Source organism: Mustelus asterias, chromosome 28 (genome assembly GCF_964213995.1).
Source record: "Mustelus asterias chromosome 28, sMusAst1.hap1.1, whole genome shotgun sequence".
NCBI lineage: Eukaryota > Metazoa > Chordata > Chondrichthyes > Carcharhiniformes > Triakidae > Mustelus > Mustelus asterias.
In genome coordinates, this window is record NC_135828.1 from 21191176 (window position 1) to 21212269 (window position 21094).

The 21094-nt window shown below is 52.9% G+C and overlaps 1 protein-coding gene across 1 annotated transcript in view; it reads left to right on the forward strand.

The window, feature by feature from the left end:
* Positions 1-1798: 1798 nt before the first annotated feature.
* The window catches only part of LOC144480138 (pyroglutamylated RF-amide peptide receptor-like), a 42715-nt gene continuing 23419 nt past the window's right edge, over positions 1799-21094 (forward strand). Inside the window, exon 1 of the mRNA XM_078199283.1 lies at positions 1799-2147. Within this exon, the coding sequence (XP_078055409.1) occupies positions 1799-2147 (349 nt within the window). The remainder of the gene's footprint in view (positions 2148-21094) is intronic.

A 21094-nucleotide genomic window follows, 5' to 3' on the forward strand; every position in this document is an offset into this window, starting at 1 on the left:
CCGCCCCCCCCCCCCCCCCCCCCCCGCCCCCCACCCACCCCAGGCAGTGCATTCCAGACCCTCACCACCCTCTGAGTAAAAACGTTTTTCCTCAAAACTGGGTCAAAATCCTGTAACTCCCTCCCAAGCAACACTGTGGGTGTACCTGCACCGTATAGACTCCGGTGGTTCAAGAAGGATTGGTTTTGGTTCTGAACTATTCGCCTTTACCTTCACACCTTGTGGTAACCTGCCTTCGGCTAAAGTGAACAATAATACATACAATACTTAAAATACATTAAAAATATCAGCATATATGTTTTAAATCATAATTACTTGTTTAATTCTCTTACTGAATTCACATGTGTGTAGCCTTCTCAAGGGCAACTCGGGGTGGGCAATAAATGCTGGCCTAGCCAGCGATGCCCATGTCCCAGGAATGAACAACTAAACATAGAAACATAGAAGATAGGAGCAGGAGGAGGCCATTCAGCCCTTCGAGCCTGCTCCACCATTCATCACAATCATGGCAGATCATCCAACTCAATAGCCCAATCCTGCTTTCTCCCCATAACCTTTGATCCCATTGCCCCAAGTGCTATATCCAGCCACCTCTTGAATACATTCAATGTTTTGGCATCAACTACTCCCTGTGGTAATGAATTCCACAGGCTCACCACTCTTTGGGTGAAGAAATGTCTCCTCATCTCTGTCCTAAATGGTCTACCCCGAATCCTCAGACTGTGACCCCTGGTTCCAGACTCCCCCACCATCGGGAACATCCTCCCTGCATCTACCCTGTCTATTCCTGTTAGAATTTTATAAGACTCTATGAGGTTCCCCTCCTCAGTCATCTGAACTCCAGCGAAAACAATCCTAACCTCCGAAGAGTCCGAAAGACATGCTGGTTAGGTGCATTGGCCGTGCTAAATTCTCCCTCAGTGTACCTGAACAGGTGCCGGAGTGTGGCAACTAGGGGATTTTCACAGTAACTTCATGAGGAGCTCATCTCTACCTCACATTAAGTTGATCTTTCTCTACACCCTAGCTATGACTGTAACACTACTTGTTACACTCTCTTGTTTCCTTCTCTATGAACGGTATGCTTTGTCTGTATAGTGTGCAAGAAACAATACTTTCCCCTGTATGTTAATACAGGTGACAATAATAAAATCAGATCAAATCAAAATCAAACCATCCCTGGAATCAGCCTGGTAAACCCTCACTGCACTCCCTCGACAGCAAGAACATCCTTCCCCAGAAAAGACCAAAACTGCACACGAGGGGATAAAAGGGGATAACCCCTGGATTAATGTTTCCGGTATCTGTTTTGTCCTTTTTAAAATTTCAGATTTAAGTTTTACCCCCTAAGGGCCATCAAAGCCTGTCTGTGTCTCAGAACCAACGCACTTGGGGACAACTGCTGTCAGTTATGTTCAGAGATTGGCATTGCATTGGTGAGGTGGCAATGAGTTAAAAACATAGCGAGTCACTAGTTGCGTGTGATTTCACATAGCCAGCTTGAAGGAGAGTCTTTGGGACTGTAAGCACATTGTGTGGGTTTTACTAGTAACAAGATCTCCCCCTCTGCCCCCCCACACCCCACCTTTTTTAAAAAATAATTCAACTTGCAAATGCCTTTCTGTGATTGAAATCTCCCTGGACCAGACTGGACGCTGTGTCTCATCCAGTTAAGGAGTCTAACAACACCAGGTTAAAGATCTCATCCAGTTAGCAGAGTTGGGGCACCTTTTATAAGGGGGCAGGCTATCAAAAAAACTCCGATTGCAACTGGCGAGAGAGGAGCAGAGACAGAAGAATGCAAAACTCAGAGTCCTTTAACGTTACCCCCGAGATTCTGAACCAGTTGCTGGATTTTTATAACCTTTCCCGGCAGCAGTTCATCCGCATTTACAAACTGCAGCCTCTGATCTACATCCCCGAGTTGCCCCTCGCGGCCAAGGCAACTTTTGTCGTGATTTACTGCCTGATTTTCCTGCTAGCCCTCTTCGGGAACCTCCTGGTGATGTGCATTGTCAAGCGGGGGAAGCGGTCTCGAACAGTCACCACAATCTGCATCTGCTCCCTGGCGGTCAGTGATCTCCTCATCACCTTCTTCTGTATCCCCTTCACTCTGCTTCAGAACATCTCCTCGCAATGGATCGGGGGTGAGTGAGTCTGCCTCTCTCTCTCTCACACACACTATTTTGCTGCAATGTTGAAATTAGCAAGGCGAAATTGATCCCTTCATCTGGGACTAAAAGATAAAACAGCAAAAACCTTGTATGTTTCTTTAATACATTTATCAAAATGACTCTCTTAAAACAGTTTTCTGGAACACACTTTTGTTGCAAATTTCATTTATTTAGCTGCTTAATGTCCGCCAAGAATCCCCAAAGACTGTACTAGAAATGTTAAGGAATTAAAGCAAAAATATTGCTGCAGTCCGCGTGGTGACACAGTGGTTGGCACTGCTGCCTCACAGCACCCAGGTTCGATTCCCGACTTGGGTGACTGTGTGTGGAGTCTGCGTGTTCTCCCCGTGTCTGCGTGAGTTTCCTCCGGGTGCTCCGGTTTCCTCCCACAGCCTGAAAGACGTGCTGATTAGGTGCACTGGCCGTGCTAAATTCTCCCTCAGTGTACCCGAACAGGCGCCGGAATGTGGCAACTAGGGGTTTTTCACAGTAACTGCATTGTAGTGTTAATGTAAGTCTACTTGTGGTACTAATAAATAAACTTAGAGATCGGAAAAACTCTGCAGGTCTGGCTGTACCATTTAAAAAATTCATTTAAAAAATTCATGCGGGCATCACTGGCTATGCCAGCATTTATTGCCCATCCCTAATTGCCCTTGAGAAGGCGGTGGTGAGCTGCCATCTTGAACGGCTGCAATCCATGAGGTGTAGGTACACCCACAGTGCTGCTAGAATGGGTGTTCCAGGAGTTTCCAGTAACAGTGAAGGAATGGCCGACACTTTTCCAAGTCAGGATGGTGAGTGGCTTGGAGGGGAACCTCCAGGTGGTGGTGTTCCCAGGTATCTGTTGTCCTTATCCTTCTAGATGATGGCAGTCACTTGTTTGGAAGGTGTTGTCTATGGAGTCTTGGCAAGTTCCTGCAGGACATCTTGTAGATGGTACAGATAGCTGTCACTGCGCAGCAGTGGTGGAAGGAATGAATGTTTGTGGATCGGATGGCAATCGAGCAGGCTGCTTTGTCCTGGATGATGTCAAGCTTCTTGAGTGCTGTTGGAGCTCCACCCATCCAGGCAAGTGGAGAGAAACAGAGTTAATGCATTGAGTCCAATGCAGACTCAAAATCTGCATCTTGTTCTCCTGTTTTAGTTTCCAGGCAGAGCTGACCTTTATTCTGCCATAAACACCTACCCTGGACTAAGGTTTTGTTTACTCATTATTGCCATTACCGTGGCCTCCTTCTGCATTGCAAGGGATCCTATGGCTTAACTCCTATGGACTCGATATGTTTCTCTCTCCGCAGGTGCTTTGAGCATTCCCAGCACTTTCTGTCTTGGGGTAAAATATACACTGCATCAGTGCCAGATCAAGGTCCAGCCCGAGCTCCCTACACATGCTGTGAATTCTCAGTTTTTATCCATAATTTACAACCAAAGGCAAATTTGATTCTTGTTCTTTATTTCCCCTTTCCTGTGCTTGCGTTCCTTGGGTCTCTGATCATTATCTATTGACTTTAAAGTTATTTATGAAACATTGAAAGAGCTTTGGCCATAGCAGACATACTGAATCTGTCTCACAATGTCTCCAGCTCTCTCCTTTCTGGGATATATCTTTAATCTGATGCCATTTGTTCTTGTTGCTATTATTTCCAACAGAACTCTGACCACAGAAACCCTGGTATTACCAAAGTACAGTCCTTGCTGACTTAACTCAGAAGGTCCTTTTGTTTATTTCCTCCACCAAACCTGCGTAAAGGTTTACTTGGGGAGGCGATGGCCGAGTGGTATTATCACTAGACTATTAATCCAGAAACTCAGTTAGTGTTCTGGGGACCCAGGTTCGAATCTCCGCCACGGCAGATGGTGGAATTTGACTTCAATAAACAAAATCTGGAATTAAGAATCTACTGATGACCATGAAACCATTGTCGGAAAAACCCATCTGGTTCACTAATGTCCCTTTAAGGAAGGAAATCTGCTGTCCTTCCCCGGTCTGGCCTACATGTGACCCCAGAGCCACAGCGATGTGGTTGGCCAGCATTTATTGCCGTTCCCTAGTTGCCCTGGATGGGCAATAAATGCTGGCCAGCCTGCGACGCCCATGTTCAAGGAAAGAATAAAGAAAATTTATGGAAGCCGGAATTCGCCACTCTTGCCAGGGAGAATGGACAATTTAGCACTTAGCCAGATCTGTATTCACAGCAGCGGGACTGGATAATCCTGGCTGTGGGCAAGGTTGGTGAATTCCAGTTGATATCTTCAATCGTTAGAGGGTGACTACCGTCCTTCTAAGAAATACTGGTCTGATTTAGTGTCTTTTCAAATATACAAAGGAACAATTTTGTCATTTCCACTGCCACACATTTCTTACCAAATCAGCGCTGCCCTGACTCAAACAACAACTAATTACTAAAATTCAACCAATTACTAATCTTAATTCACTTGCCACTTGCCAACTAGTGGCAATTTGCCACTAGTAAGATTAGATTAGGGGGATTAGCCATGCTAAATTGCTCCTTAGTGTCCCAGGATGTGGCAACTTGGCACTAGTCCATTCGCCAACCAATCAGAACGTTTTTTTCATGCAGGGTGTTCCCTTTGAGATTTGGCGTTCTTGTGTTTCTGTCCTGATGAGTGCAAGATGGAAAGCTTCGACAGTATGTCTCTTTCTCTATCGATTGTCTCTTCACCTTCCGTTACATAGATTTGGACAACTAGAGACAGAATGGGTGCAATTTTACATGCCTGCCAAAGTCAATGGACTTCTCATAGAATCATAGGTTCCCTACAGTGCAGAAGGAGGCCATTTGGCCCATCAACCTGAACAGACTCTCTGACATATCTTTCCCAGGACCTCTCCACCACTCTATCCTCGTAACCCCAGATATTTACCATTGCTAATCCACCTAACCTTCACATCTTGGGACACTAATAGGCAATTTAGCATGGCTAATCCCCCTCACCTACACATCTTGAGGCACTAAGGGGTGGCACGCTGATAGAGTGGATAGAACTGCTGCCTCACAGCACCAGGGACCTGGGTTAGATTCCGGCCTTGGGTGACTGTCTGCGTGGAGTTTGCACGTTCTCCCCGTGTCTGCATGGGTTTCCTCCCACGGGTCTGAAAGATGTGCTGGTTAGGTTGATTGGCCATGCTAAATTGCCCCTCACTGTCAGGGGCTAGCAGGGTAAAAGAATGGGATTACGGGGATAGGGTCTGGGTGGGATTGTTGTTGGTGCAGACTCTTTGGGCTGAATGGCCTCCTTCTGCATTGCAGAGATTCTAAGACATAACTCCTATGGACTCGATATGTGTCTCTCTCTGCAGTTGCTCTGAGCATTCCCAGCACTTTCAGTCTTGGGGTAAAATATACACTGCATCAGTGCAAGATCAAGGTCCAGCCCGAGCTCCCTACACATGCTGTGAACTCTCAGTTTATATCCATAATTTACAACCAAAGGCAAATTTGATTCTTGTTCTTTATTTCCCCTTTCCTGTGCTTGCGTTCCTTGGGTCTCTGATCGTTATCTATTGACTTTAAAGTTATTTATAAAACATTGAAAGAACTCTGGCCGTAGCAGACATACTGAATCTGTCTCACAATGTCCCCAGCTCTCTCCTTTCTGGGATATATCTTTAATCTGATGCCATTTGTTCTTGTTGCTATTATTTCCAACAGAACTCTGACCACAGAAACCCTGGTATTACCAAAGTACAGTCCTTGCTGACTTAACTCAGAAGGTCCTTTTGTTTATTTCCTCCACAACCTTCTTTCACAACGTCCCCAGCTCTCTCTTTTCTGGGTTGCATCATTTATCTGCTGCCATTATTACCAACAGGACTCTGACCACAGTAACCGTGACCTCCTTCTGCCCTGTAGGGATTCTGTTAATTTAGCTCGGCTAATCCCCCTAACCTACACACCTTGAGGCACTAAGGAGCAATTTAGCATAGCTAATGCCCCTAAGGGGCGGCACGGTGGCACAGCAGTTAGCACTGCTGCCTCAGAGTGCCAGGGATCCGGGTTTGATTCTGGCCTTGGGTAACTGTGCGGAGTCTGCACGTTCTCCTCGTGTCTGCGTGGGTTTCCTCCGGGTGCTCCGGCTGGTTAGGTGCATTGGGGAGTTTCACAGTAACTTCATTGCAGTGTTAATATAAGCCTACTTGTGACACTAACAAATAAGCTTTAAAAATTTTTAACCGACATATTTTGGGACACCACGGAGCAATGTACCATGGCCAATCCACCTAACCAGCATGTCTTTCGGACTGTGGGAGGAAACCGGAGCACCCGGAGGAAACCCACGCAGACACGGGGGAGAACGTGCAGATTCCACACAGACAGTGACCCAAGCCGGGAATCGAACCCGCGTCCCTGGCACTGCGAGGCAGCAGTCCTAACCACTGTGCCAAGAGCATGGTTGACAAAGCATACAGTAGCTTGGGTATTTTTTTTAAAGTTCATTTATTAGTGTCACAAGTAGGCCATTTGGCCCATCAAGCCTGAACTGACTCTCTGATTTGACAGATATATTTCCCAGGCTCTTTCCTCCGCCCTATCCCCGTAACTCCAGACATTTACCGCGGCTAATCCACCTAACCTACGCATCTTGGGTCACGAAAGGTCAATTTAGCTGCACAATTTTTAAAGCTTATTTGTTAGTGTCACAAGTAGGCTTATATTAACACTGCAATGAAGTTACTGTGAAAATCCCCTAGTCGCCACACTCTGGCGCCTGTTCGGGTACACTGAGGAAGAATTTAGCACGGCCAATGCACCTAAACCGGCACGTCTTTTGGACTGTGGGAGGAAACCAGAGCATCCGGAGGAAACCCACGCAGACACGGGGAGAACGTGCAGACTCTGCACAGACAGTCACCCAAGCCGGGAATCGAACCCGGGTTCCTGGCGCTGTGAGGCAGCAGTGTTTATTAGGGGTGTAGAGTACAAGAACAAGGAGGTTATATTAAACTTGTGTGGGACAATAATTCATGTTCAGCTGGAATATTGTGACCAGTTCTTGCTGCTGCATTTTAGTAAAGAATTGGAGATATCGGAGAGAGAATGGCTCCAGGGATGAGGAGCATCAGTTATGTAGTAATATTGGAGAAGTTGAGACTGTTTCTTGGAGAAGAGAAGGCTGAGAGGAGATTTGACAAACATCTTCAAAATCACGAGGGGTCTTGGATAGAGTCGATAAGGTGAAACTGTTCATCTCATGAAAGAATCAAGAACAAGAGGGCACGGATTAAAAATTAATGGCAAAGGAAGCAAAATAGATTGGAGAAAAAACTTTTATATGTAGTGAGTGGTTTGGGGTCTGGAATGCTCGGCCTGAGAGTGTGGTGGAGGTAGATTTGATCAAGGCATTCAAGAGGGAATTTAATGATTATTTGAATAAAAACAATCAGAAAAGTTACAGGCGAAATGTGGGGAATGGAGCTAGGCATGTTGCTCATTCGGGGAGCCAGTGCAGACACGATGGACCGAATGGCCTCTTTCTGTGCTGTCACAATTCTGCAAAGAAGGGGTTTTGAGAATGTGACAGGGAAAAGACAGGCTTGTTCAAGGACGTAGCTTAACAATTCCTTTGGGCGGCACGGTGGCACAGTGGTTAGCACTGCTGCCTCCCAGCGCCAGGGACCCGGGTTCAATTCCCGGCTTGGGTCACTCTCTGTGCGGAGTCTGCACGTTCTCCCCGTGTCTGCGTGGGTTTCCTCCGGGTGCTCTGGTTTCCTCCCACAGTCCAAAGATGTGCGGGTTAGGTGGATTGGCCGTGCTAAATTGGAGAGGTTTGACAAATCGGTAAACGGTAAAATGCCCCTGAGTGTCAGGGGTACTAAATAGGGTAAATACGTGGGGCTACGGGTATAGGGGCTGGGTGGGATTGTGGTTGGTGCAGACTCGATGGGCCGGATGGCCTCCTGTAGGGGTTCTGTAAATGTCCCGTCCCACCTGTCACGGGAATCGTAGCGGGTGGGACAGGAAAAGGATCATGCCAAGGTCCATTGACCTCGGGCAAGATTTTCCGGTCTTGGGGCGAGTGCGGCTGGAAAATCCCACTCTTTATCAATCATAGTTTTGTGGGTTTTTTTTAGAAACAAAACCAACATTAAAACATTTCAATATTGTTACAATATTCATGCAAAGCACAGCGAGAGATCACACAGCAGTTTATAATGACACCCCACAGTAGATTAATAAGCACTGAAATATAAATACACAACTTACAAAACCTTGCACAGATACACAGGCAAACAAGGTTTGTCACAAAAGCAAGAGGGATCTCACCTTCGTGAAAGAGCTTCTTTTTAATGAAGGTTTTAAAAAATTCATTTGTGGGACATGGGTGTTGCTGGCTGGCCAACATTTATTGCCCATCCCTAATTGCCCCTTGAACTGATTGGCATGCGAGGGCCATTTCAGAGGGCAGTTAAGAGTCAACCACATTGCTGTGAATCTGGACTCACATGACAGAATCATAGAATCCCCACAGTGCAGAAGGAGGCCATTCAGCCCATTAAGTCTGCACCGTCCCTCCGACAGAGCATCCCACCCAGGCCCTATCCCCGTAACCCCACGTATATACCCCGCTAATCCACCTGAGCTGCACATCTTTGACGCACTAAGGGACAATTTAGCATGGCCAATCCACCTAACCTGCACATCTTTGGCGTGTGGGAGGAAACCGGAGCACCCGGAGGAAACCCACGCAGACACGGGGAGAGCATGCAAGCTCTACACAGTCACCCAAGGCTGGAATCGAACCCGGGGCCCTGGCGCAGTGCTAACCACTTTACCACCGTGCAGACTGGGTAAGGATGGCAGATTTCCTTCCCTGAAGGACATTAGTGAACCAGATGGGTTTTTCCAGCAATCAACAATGGTTTCATGGTCATCATTAGACTTTAATTTCCAGATTTTTATTGAATTCAAATTTTGTGGTGGGATTCGAACCCTGGGTCTCTGGATTACTTGTCCACTATGTAATACCACTATGCCACATTGCCACCGTTGAAGAGGCAGTGGAGTTTCAAGAAGGCACCCCAGGGCTCACTTGCGTGAAGGCAAGCTACAACCCAATGAATTATGATTAAAGTGAATCACAAATCCAACACAGGCAGAGATGCTTAGATCCCAGTAGCGAGCTGCTCCTGTTATCAGCAGCAACTCAGCTGCACACATTGAAAATAACTTTGTTAGCAGATGTTTCAGACTCCAGGAAAGGTAGGCAAGTAGCCAACAGCTGCAGGCTTGGAGCTAGAAGGTGATTCGCTCCACCTCTTCCCCACTCAACTCTCTGGAATCTAGGCACATGCCTGTTGGTCCGCTTCTGTGCTGTCAATACTTGGTAATGCTTTGTAATTCTGGTAATTTAGGAGTAAAGTGGGGGAATGGAATTGACTGGATTGGGCTGGCAAAGTCCAGATGGGCTGAATGGCCTCTTTCAGTGCCCGAAAGGACTTTATAAATCACATGCAACTAATAAAGTGTGCATGCCTGATCCCAAAACAGCCTTCTTGCTTTCCAGGGGTTCTTTATGTTCCCCCCGTACAACTTCACATGTGCCTTACAAGCAATCACTTTGTAGAGGGGGGAGGCACGGTGACACAATGGTCAGCACTGCTGCCTCACAGCGCCAGGGACTCAGGTTCGATTCCCGGCTCGGGTCACTGTCTGTGCAGAGTCTGCACGTTCTCCCCGTGTCTGCATGGGTTTCCTCCGTCTGAAAGACGCACTGGTTAGGTGCTAAATTCTCCCTCAGTATATACAGACAAGGCATACTGTTCATAGAGTACATAAGGGGGAAGGAAAGGAGAGAGTGCAAAATATAGTGTTACAATCATAGCTAGGGTGTAGAGAAAGATCAGCTTAATATATGGTAGGTCCATTCTAAAGTCTGATGGCAGCAGGGAAGAAGCTGTTCTTGAGTTGGTTGGTACATGTTCTCAGGCTTTTGTATCTTTTTCCCGATGGAAGAAGGTGGAAGAGAGTATGTCTGGGGTGCGTGGGGTCCTTGATTATGCTGGCTGCTTTCCCAAGGCAGTGTAGACGGAGTCAGTGGATGGGAGACTGGTTTGCGTGATGGATTGGGCTACGTTTACAACCCTGTAGTTTCTTGTGGTCTTGGTGAGAGCAGGAGCCATAACAAACTGTGATACATCCGGGTACAGCCTTTCAGGCAGTGAGTTCCAGATTCCCACTACCCCCCGGGTGAAAAGGTTTGCCCTCAAATCCCCTCCAATTCCCAGCAATTCAATTCAGTACTGGTGACCATGAAGCTATCATTGGTTGTTTCAAGGGATCACGGTGGCACAGTGGTTAGCACTGCTGCCTCACAGCGCCAGGGACCCGGGTTCAATTCTGGCCTCGGGTCACTGTGTGGAGTTTGCACGTTCTCCCCGTGCCTGCGTGGGTTTCCTCCGGGTGCTCCGGTTTCCTCCCACAGTCCAGAAGATGTGCTGGTTAGGGTGCATTAGCCGTGCTAAATTCTCCCTCAGTGTACCCGAACAGGCGCCGGAGTGTGGCAACTGGGGGATTTTCAGTTACTTCATTGCAGTGTTAATGTAGGCCTATTGTGACACTGATAAATAAATGAGGCAGGAATGATAAACTGACAGAAGGAATGATGGTGAAATATAAGAGGTACAAGGAAAGAAACAAAAAGTGATGTAAACAGCTCAGTTAGCTGGATGGCTGGTTCGTGATGCAGAGCGACATCAATAGTCCAGGTTCAATTCCTGCACCGGCTGAGATTATTCATGAAGGCCCCGCCTTCTCAACCTCGCCCCTCGCCTGAGGTGTGGTGATTCCTCAGGTTAAATCGCCTCCTGTCAGCTCTCCCCCCCCTATGGTCACCTGGGATTTGCCTGAAATGATCACAGCAGAATCATTACTTACAGCAACTGACAGAAACCATTGGGAACAGTGACTAGGATTTGAGACTCCTGAACTCCATATTCGAATCATAGATTCCCCATGAGGCCATTCAGCCCCTTGAGTGTGCTCCGATTCTCCAAAAAAGGATCTTATCCTGCACACCCATTCCTGCGCATTCAGCGCGGCCAATCCACCTAATATACACCTCATTGGACACTAAGAGGCAATCTATCATGGCCAATCCACCTACTCTACACATTTTTGGACATTAAGGGGCAATTTAGCATGGCCAATCCACCTGACCTGCACATCACTGGACACGAAGAGGCAATTTTAGCATGGCCAATCCACCTAACCCGCACATCTTTGGACTGTGGGAGGAAACCAGAGCACCCAGAGAAAACCCACGCAGACACGGGGAGAACGTGCAAACTCCGCACAGTCACCCAAGGCTGGAATTGAACCTGGGTCCCTGGAGCTGTGAGGCAGCAGTGCTCATCACTGTGCCACTGTGCTGCCCTTGACAATATGTCACCTTGACACCGCACCACACCCCCTCCCCCTCCCCCCCCGAATTTTGATTTTGATTTGATTTATTATTGTCACATGTATTAGCATACAGTGAAAAGTATTGTTTCTTGCGTGCTATACAGACAAAGCATACCGTTCATAGAGTACATAAGGGGGAAGGAAAGGAGAGGGTGCAAAATATAGTGTTACAGTCATAGCTAGGCTGTAGAGAAAGATCATCTTAATATAAGGTAGGTCCATTCTAAAGTCTGACAGCAGCAGGGAAGAAACTGTTCTTGAGTCGGTTGGTATGTGACCTCAGACTTTTGTATCTTTTTCCTGATGGAAGAAGGTGGAAGAGAGAATGTCCAGGGTGCGTGGGGTCCTTGATTATGCTGGCTGCTTTGCCGAGGCAGCGGGAAGTGTAGACGGAGTCAATGGATAGGAGATTGGTTTGCGTGATGAATTGGGCTACATTTACAACCCTGTAGTTTCTTGTGGTCTTGGTCGGAGCAGGAACCATAACAAGCTGTGATACATCCGGACACAACTTTTCAGGCAGTGAGTTCCAGATTCCCACCACCCCCCGGGTGAAAACGTTTTCACTCAAATCCCCTCCAATCCCAGCAATTCAATGAATATATATGGAATATGAAGCTAGTCTCAGCAATAGTGACCATGAAGCTATCATTGGTTGTTTCAAGGGATCACGGTGGCACACAGTGATCACTGCTGCCTCACAGCGCCAGAGACCCGGATTCAATTCTGGCCTTGGTCTCTGTCTGAGTGGAGTTTGCACATTCTCCTTGTGTCTGCGTGGCTTTCCTCTGGGTGCTCCGCTTTCCTCCCACAGTCCAAAGATGTACGGGTTAGGTGCATTGGCCGTGATAAATTGCCCCTTTGTGCCAGGAGGGTTGGTGGGATAAATATGTGGAGTTACAGGGATAGGGCCTGGGTGGGTTTGTTGTTGGCGCAGGCTTGATGGGCTGAATGGCCTTCTGCACTGTAGCGATTCTAAGTCTCCTGCCCTTGACCTTAACTCTGTGCTACTTGGTTACCGACACCCTGACCATGGGGAGCATTGAACAGCACTGTAATGTCATTGCACTTTGAAAACATCAAGGCTTCCTGGAGATGGAAAGAAGCCTTGTAGCAAGTTGGTCATTTTATATATAAAATATTGAACCCACTACTTCCAATGTATCATTCCACTTCCTTTTAATACATTGACATCAAAGCAAAGCTCAAACCAGTCAATAGCACTTCATCCCAGAGGGACCCTGTCAAATCTCTTTCTTATCACTTGCATCCAATCTGTGGGCCTTGAATCTTCCGGTTTTATTAGACTGATTTGACATGCACTCTTCCTTCTGCTGTTGACTGACAACAAGATATCCCCTTGGAAATTGAGATGCGAATTGGGGCTTCATTTCTGAAGGTCAAAGAGTCACACAATGATCCAGAGTCAACGGGAACAGAATAAACTTCTTTTTATTTGTTCTTGAGATTTGACATAATAACATAATAAAGATGACCATGCCCAATTATCCTTCAGAAGGTGGGCGGCGCGGGTGGCACAGTGGTTAGCCCTGCTGCCTCACAGCGCCAGGGACCCGGGTTCAATTCTGGCCTCGGGTCACTGTGTGGAGTTTGCACGTTCTCCCCGTGTCTGCGTGGGTTTCCTCCGGGTGCTCCGGTTTCCACCCACACTCCAAAGATGTGCGGGTTAGGTTGATTGGCCATTGCTAAATTAACCCGAGTGTCAGGGGATTAGCAGGGTAAATGTGTGGGGTTACGGGAATAGGGCCTGGGTGGGATTGTGGTCGGTGCAGACTCGATGGGCCGAATGGCCTCCTTCTCCGCTGTAGGGATCCTAAGGCGGTGATAAACTGCCTTCTTCAACAATGCAGCCTCCACCACAGTGCTACTTTCTGTGGCAGTCTGATACACCTGAGTCATAGGGCAGTTAAGAATCAACCACATGGCTCTGGAGTCACATGTAGGCCAGACCGAGGAAGGACGGCAGATTTCCTTCCCTAAAGGACTTCAGTGAACCAAATAGGTTTTTACGATATGATAATTATAATAAATAAATGAAACTAACATTTTGTGCCAGATTTAGAGGCGATGGCCCAGTGATATCTTCGCTCGGCTATCAATCCAGAAACTCAGCTAATGTTCTGTGGACCTGGGTTCGAATCCCACCACAGAAGATGGTGAAATTTGCACTCAATAAAAATCTGGAATTAAAGTCTTATGATGACCGTGAAACCATTGTTGATTGTTGTAAAGGGAGGTGGTGGCATAGTGGCATTGTCACTGGACTAATAATCCAGAGACCCAGGGTAAAGTCCTGGGGACCCGGGTTCGAATCCCACCATGGTGGATGGTGAAATTAGAATTCAATAAAAATCTAGAATTAAAAGTCGAATGGTGACCATGAACCCATTGTCGATTGTTGTAAAAACCCATCTGGTTCTCTAATATCCAAGGGATGGAAATCTGCCGTCCTTACCCGGTCTGGCCTACATGTGACTCCAGAGCCACAGCAATGTGGTTGACTCTTAACTGCCCTCCTCAAGGGGAACGAGGAATGGGCAATAAATACTGCCCTAGCCAGCGACACCCAAGTCGCATAAAAGAATGAAAATAAAAATGGAATTTAAACTCGCCCTGTCTGGGATTTGAACTCATGGCCCCGATTCTCCCAAAAGTGCTGAATTGGCAGGAAAACTGTTCTAGATCAGTTCACCTTCTCACTCGAATCTCTGCACTCTGTGCAATGCAGAGGTCGCAATTGTAACTCTCATTAAAAACCCGGGGAGGGCGGGACCTATTCGTGCTAAAGAGCCTGAAATCGGCGGGATGAGCAGGAACCCACGCATACGCACATCGCTGAGAGATCGTGGAAAAGACCTCCCAGCATCCAGATCACTGCCATCCAAACCCCACACACATCGCTGGCCCCCACAACCCCCCCACAGACACCGCTGGCCCCAGAACCCCCCCACACACATCACTGGCCCCCACAACCCCCCACAGACATCGCTGGCCCCCACAACCTCCCCCACAGACATTGCAGGCCCCCAGAACGCCCCCACACACATCACTGGTCCCACAACCACCCCCCCCCGCCCCCAACACACACATCGCTGGTCCCCCCCCCACCCCCCCCCACAGCATCGCTGGCCTCATCACTGGCCCGCACAATCCCCCCACACAGACATCACTGGCCTTATCGCTGCTGCGCCCCCCACCCATTTCCCCATCCACCATCTCCTCCCACACACAGACATTGCTGTACCCCCCCGCCCCGTCTCCCCCCACACACAGACATGGCTGGCGGCTCACCTCATGCCCCCATGGATCCGAATAATGTGGGAACGCAATCCCTCCATCCCTTGAACACACTGTCCTCACTGCTGTCCTGCAGAGAGCTTGCGTTGTGCTGCCGTGCACAACTCCAGCTTGTGATCATTCCCTCTCTCGAATCAGAGCCTTCAGTACTGCACCCCCCCTGGATACAGCAGCCTATTGAATGGCAGCCAATCAGCACCCCGAGGGATGAATGACACTCAACTGAATGCAGCCTTCAAAATCTCTCACACGCAGTTGTTACCAATGGGCCCCTGACTGGCCGCACTCACTGCCCCCGCACTCCCCTGACTGGCCGCACTCACTGCCCCCGCACTCCCCTGACTGGCCGCACTCACTGTCCCCGCACTCCCCTGACTGGCCGCACTCACTGCCCCCGCACTCCCCTGACTGGCTGCACTCACTGTCCCCGCACTCCCCTGACTGGCCGCACTCACTGTCCCCACACTCCCCTGACTGGCCGCACTCACTGTCCCCGCACTCCCCTGACTGGCCGCACTCACTGTCCCCGCACTCCCCTGACTGGCCGCACTCACTGCACCCGCACTCCCCTGACTGGCCGCACTCACTGCACCCGCACTCCCCTGACTGGCCACACTCACTGCACCCGCACTCCCCTGACTGGCCGCATTCACTGTCCCCGCACTCCCCTGACTGGCCACACTCACTGTCCCCGCACTCCCCTGACTGGCCACACTCACTGCACCCGCACTCCCCTGACTGGCCGCACTCACTGCACCCGCACTCCCCTGACTGGCCGCATTCACTGTCCCCGCACTCCCCCTGACTGGCCGCACTCACTGCACCCGCACTCCCCTGACTGGCCACACTCACTGCACCCACACTCCCCCTGACTGGCCGCACTCACTGTCCCCGCACTCCCCTGACTGGCCACACTCACTGCACCCGCACTCCCCTGACTGACCGCACTCACTGCCCCCGCACCCCCCTGACTGGCTGCACTCACTGCACCCGCACTCCCCTGACTGGCCGCACTCACTGCACCCGCACTCCCCTGACTGGCCGCACTCACTGTCCCCGCACCCCCCTGACTGGCCGCACTCACTGCACCCGCACTCCCCTGACTGGCCGCACTCACTGCACCCGCACTCCCCTGACTGGCCGCACTCACTCTCCCCGCACTCCCCTGACTGGCCGCACTCACTGCCCCCGCACCCCCCTGACTGGCCGCACTCACTGCACCCGCACTCCCCTGACTGGCTGCACTCACTGTCCCCGCACCCCCCTGACTGGCTGCACTCACTGTCCCCGCACTCCCCTGACTGGCCGCACTCACTGCACCCGCACTCCCCTGACTGGCTGCACTCACTGCACCCGCACCCCCCTGACTGGCCACACTCACTGTCCCCGCACTCCCCTGACTGGCCGCACTCACTGCACCCGCACTCCCCTGACTGGCCACACTCACTGTCCCCGCACCCCCCTGACTGGCCGCACTCACTGCACCCGCACTCCCCTGACTGGCCACACTCACTGCACCCGCACTCCCCTGACTGGCCACACTCACTGTCCCCGCACCCCCCTGACTGGCCGCACTCACTGCACCCGCACTCCCCTGACTGGCCACACTCACTGCACCCGCACTCCCCTGACTGGCCACACTCACTGTCCCCGCACCCCCCTGACTGGCTGCACTCACTGCACCCGCACCCCCCTGACTGGCTGCACTCACTGCACCCGCACCCCCCTGACTGGCCGCACTCACTGTCCCCGCACTCCCCTGACTGGCCGCACTCACTGCACCCGCACTCCCCTGACTGGCTGCACTCACTCTCCCCACACTCCCCTGACTGGCCGCACTCACTGCCCCCGCACCCCCCTGACTGGCCGCACTCACTGCCCCCGCACCCCCCTGACTGGCCGCACTCACTGTCCCCGCACTCCCCTGACTGGCCGCACTCACTGTACCCGCACTCCCCTGACTGGCCACACTCACTGCACCCGCACTCCCCTGACTGGCCGCACTCACTGCACCCGCACTCCCCTGACTGGCCGCACTCACTGCACTCGCACTCCCCTGACTGGCCACACTCACTGTCCCCACACTCCCCTGACTGGCCACACTCACTGCACCCGCACTCCCCTGACTGGCCGCACTCACTGCACCCACACTCCCCTGACTGGCTGCACTCACTGTCCCCGCACTCCCCTGACTGGCCGCACTCACTGCACCCGCACTCCCCTGACTGGCTGCACTCACTGTCCCCGCACTCCCCTGACTGGCCGCACTCACTGTCCCCGCACTCCCCTGACTGGCCGCACTCACTGCACCCGCACTCCCCTGACTGGCCACACTCACTGCACCCACACTCCCCTGACTGGCCGCACTCACTGTCCCCGCACTCCCCTGACTGGCCGCACTCACTGCACCCGCACTCCCCTGACTGGCCACACTCACTGCACCCACACTCCCCTGACTGGCCGCACTCACTGCACCCACACTCCCCTCACTGGCCGCACTCACTGTCCCCGCACTCCCCTGACTGGCCGCACTCACTGTCCCCACACTCCCCTGACTGGCCGCATTCACTGTCCCCACACTCCCCTGACTGGCCGCATTCACTGTCCCCGCACTCCCCTGACTGGCCGCACTCACTGTCCCCGCACCCCCCTGACTGGCCGCACTCACTGTCCCCGCACCCCCCTGACTGGCCGCACTCACTGCCCCTGCACCCCCCTGACTGGCCGCACTCCCCTAATAAGCCAGTGCTGAAGATAAGCTGCAGGAATGGACACAAACCTGTCACACCATGAGGATGTCTGCGCGCAAACCAGCACCCAGATTTTCAGAGGTCGACCAGGAGCAACCCCCCCCCCCCCCCAACACATCACTGGCCCCACAACCCCAACCCCCCCCCCCCCACACATCACTGGCCCCACAACCCCAACCCCCCCCCCACACATCACTGGCCCCACAACCCCAACCCCCCCCCCCCCACACATCACTGGCCCCACAACCCCAACCCCCCCCCCCACACATCACTGGCCCCACAACCCCAACCCCCCACCCCCCACACATCACTGGCCCCACAACCCCAACCCCCCCCCCCCCACACATCACTGGCCCCACAACCCCAACCCCCCCCCCCACACATCACTGGCCCCACAACCCCAACCCCCCCCCCCCACACATCACTGGCCCCACAACCCCAACCCCCCCGCCCCCACACATCACTGGCCCCACAACCCCCCCCCCCCCACACATCACTGGCCCCACAACCCCAACACCCCCCTCCCCACACATCACTGGCCCCACAACCCCAACCCCCCCTCCCCACACATCACTGGCCCCACAACCCCAACCCCCCCCCCCGCCACACACATTGCTGGCCCCACAACCCCCCCCCCCACACATCACTGGCCCCACAACCCCAACCCCCCACCCCCCACACATCACTGGCCCCACAACCCCAACCCCCCCCCCCCCACACATCACTGGCCCCACAACCCCAACCCCCCCGCCCCCACACATCACTGGCCCCACAACCCCCCCCCCCCCCACACATCACTGGCCCCACAACCCCAACCCCCCCCTCCCCACACATCACTGGCCCCACAACCCCAACCCCCCCCCGCCACACACATTGCTGGCCCCACAACCCCCCCCCCCCCACACATCACTGGCCCCACAACCCCCCCCCCCCCCCACACATCACTGGCCCCACAACCCCAACCCCCCCCCCCCCACACATCACTGGCCCCACAACCCCAATCCCCCCCCCGCCACACACATTGCTGGCCCCACAACCCCAACCCCCCCCCCCGCCACACACATTGCTGGCCCCCACAGGGACATTGCCATGAAGGAGAGGCGTGAGTGGATCTTCCCCGGCCAGGGCCCTCGCCGAAGGGGTACATCTGCCACGGCACCGTGGGAGGAGGTGGCAGGAGCGGTGAATGCCAGGAGCCTCTGGGCAGGCAGTGCCGCAAAAAAATGTACGACCTTCTGCGAGCGGCAAGGGCGAGTGAGCATCGCACTCGGAACCCCGCACATGCTTGGCACGGATCTCCAACCCTGCTTCGACACCTGAAGGACATGCAACAAGTGACCCTTCCCCCAGGAGCAGAATCTAACCCCTTCCCCTCACCCCTCAACGCGCACCCTTCAGTGGTGACCGCTTTCCCCGAAACTGTCAGCACAACGCCCGAGACACAGGCACGCATTGCGCACCGTGCACTGCAATATGTTAATGCTTGCTATCCACCTTATGTTCCCACAGGAAAACAACACCCACAACGCACGGGAGTTGACACCGACTGGTGGTGGTGTGCCTGACCTGCAGCAGCTAACCAGCATGGAGGAGCGTGCCATGGAGCGGGCAAGGGGTGATGGGCCATACCAAATGGTCACCGATAGCCAGGTCGGCGTACAGCATGCAAGTGAGCAGAAGCGCACCCTCAACCTAGGTCCTCCTCTAAGTAAGTGCGATGCTGCGTAGAATATTCTGCCTCCCTCCCCCTAATGCGTGTTCTTTTTTCCAGCTCTGGACCCAGAGGAACCCGGCCCTTCGGGTATCGCCCCGCTGCTCTGGAGCAAACTGCCCACGACCCCCTGGATGACACCTCGGAGGGAGGCACTGAGGAATCCTCCACTGGAGCGTCACTGGCATGTGCCACACAACCCGCCAACACAGAGACGATCACCACGGTGGGTACGTTTAGCCTTGAGGCTTCTGGGTCACAAACTGGTGAGCACATCACAGACACGGATGCACATCTGGTGGAAGCGGGCACATCCAAGGGCTCGGGCACACGGAGGGTCTGCCAGAGGCCAGGATTCAGCTGTCCCCAAGCCAGCTGCTGGGCCCCTGGGTGTGTTCCTCCCAAGGCTGGTGGAGCTGCATCAGGAAACCCGGGTGGAAGGGCTGTCAGCAACCAGGCTGCGACTGCAAGGGGAGTCAAACAGAGCGCTGTTGTAGGAAGTGGTGCCGACACAGCCTGCGAACCAGGCCAACACTTCAAGGATGGTGACCGCAGTGGAAAGTCTGGCTCAGGGGTCTGTCCTCATGGGTGACAGGATCCAGGCCATCCTGGAGACACAACAGGCCACGGGCGAGTGTGTTGCAGGCATCCAGGAGGCACAGCGTTCGATGGCCATGGGTGTCGGGGGCATGTGGGAGACACTGCTGTCCATGGCTGGGACTCTCGCTGACATTCTGTAGACTCAGCAGGCCATGGCTGCGAACCTCGACAACTTAGCCCAGCCTCAGAGGGCTACTGTTGAGGGGCTCCAGAGCCTGGCTCGCTCACAGAATGCTGTAGCGGAGGGGCTCCAGAGCTTGGCCCAGTCTCAGACGGCCAGGGCTGAGGGATCACACATCATGGGGCCGACACATCTAGGCCTCCAGGACTGGCAGAGCCAGGTGACGCCGGAGCTTCTGGAGCTCCGTCCAGCTACCCTGGCATCCCATGGAGTGCCCCCGGGGCCTCTGGTCAGCCCAAGGGACGAGGAAGCCATCCCGGGAGCCTGGGCTGGTCTTCAAAGAGCCCAGGGATGTCCGAATGCCCCCTCACATGGGGGACCCGCAAGGTGATGTGCGTGCCATCCACTGCGCCCTGCACATTCGGGATCCTGGCAATGGATACAAAGCCGAGAGCCCGGGCCTCCTGCTGTGCACGGCCCACGTCAAAATTAATGAACTGCCCTGCCCGGGCATACAGGGCATCTGTGACCTGCCGCACATATCTGTGCACAGAGGCCTGGGAGATCCCAGCTAGGTCACCACTGGGTGTCTGGAATGATCTGGAGGCTTAGAAATTGAGGGCTGCCGTCACCTTCACGTCCACAGGGAGCGGGTGGCCGCCCCTCCCCTCAGGTACCAGGTGTGAGAGCATCTCACAAATGTGTCGCACCGTAGTCTTGGACAGGCGCAGCCGGCGACGGCACATCTCCTCCGAGAGGGCCTCGAAGGAATTGTGGGGCCTGTACCTCCTTGCCCTCAGCAACCTGCGCCTTCTGTGCACCCTCTCGGGAGCATCCTCACCCACCTCCGGGCCCTCAGCGGCAGCCCCCTGCCCTCTTTCCTGAGGGTCTGCTGCGGTGGTCTCTCCACGCTTGCCACCTCCTGAGCCGCCGCCTCCTCCTCCGTCCTTGCTGCCACCAACATGGCCAGCTCCAGATTGGGCAAACCGAGG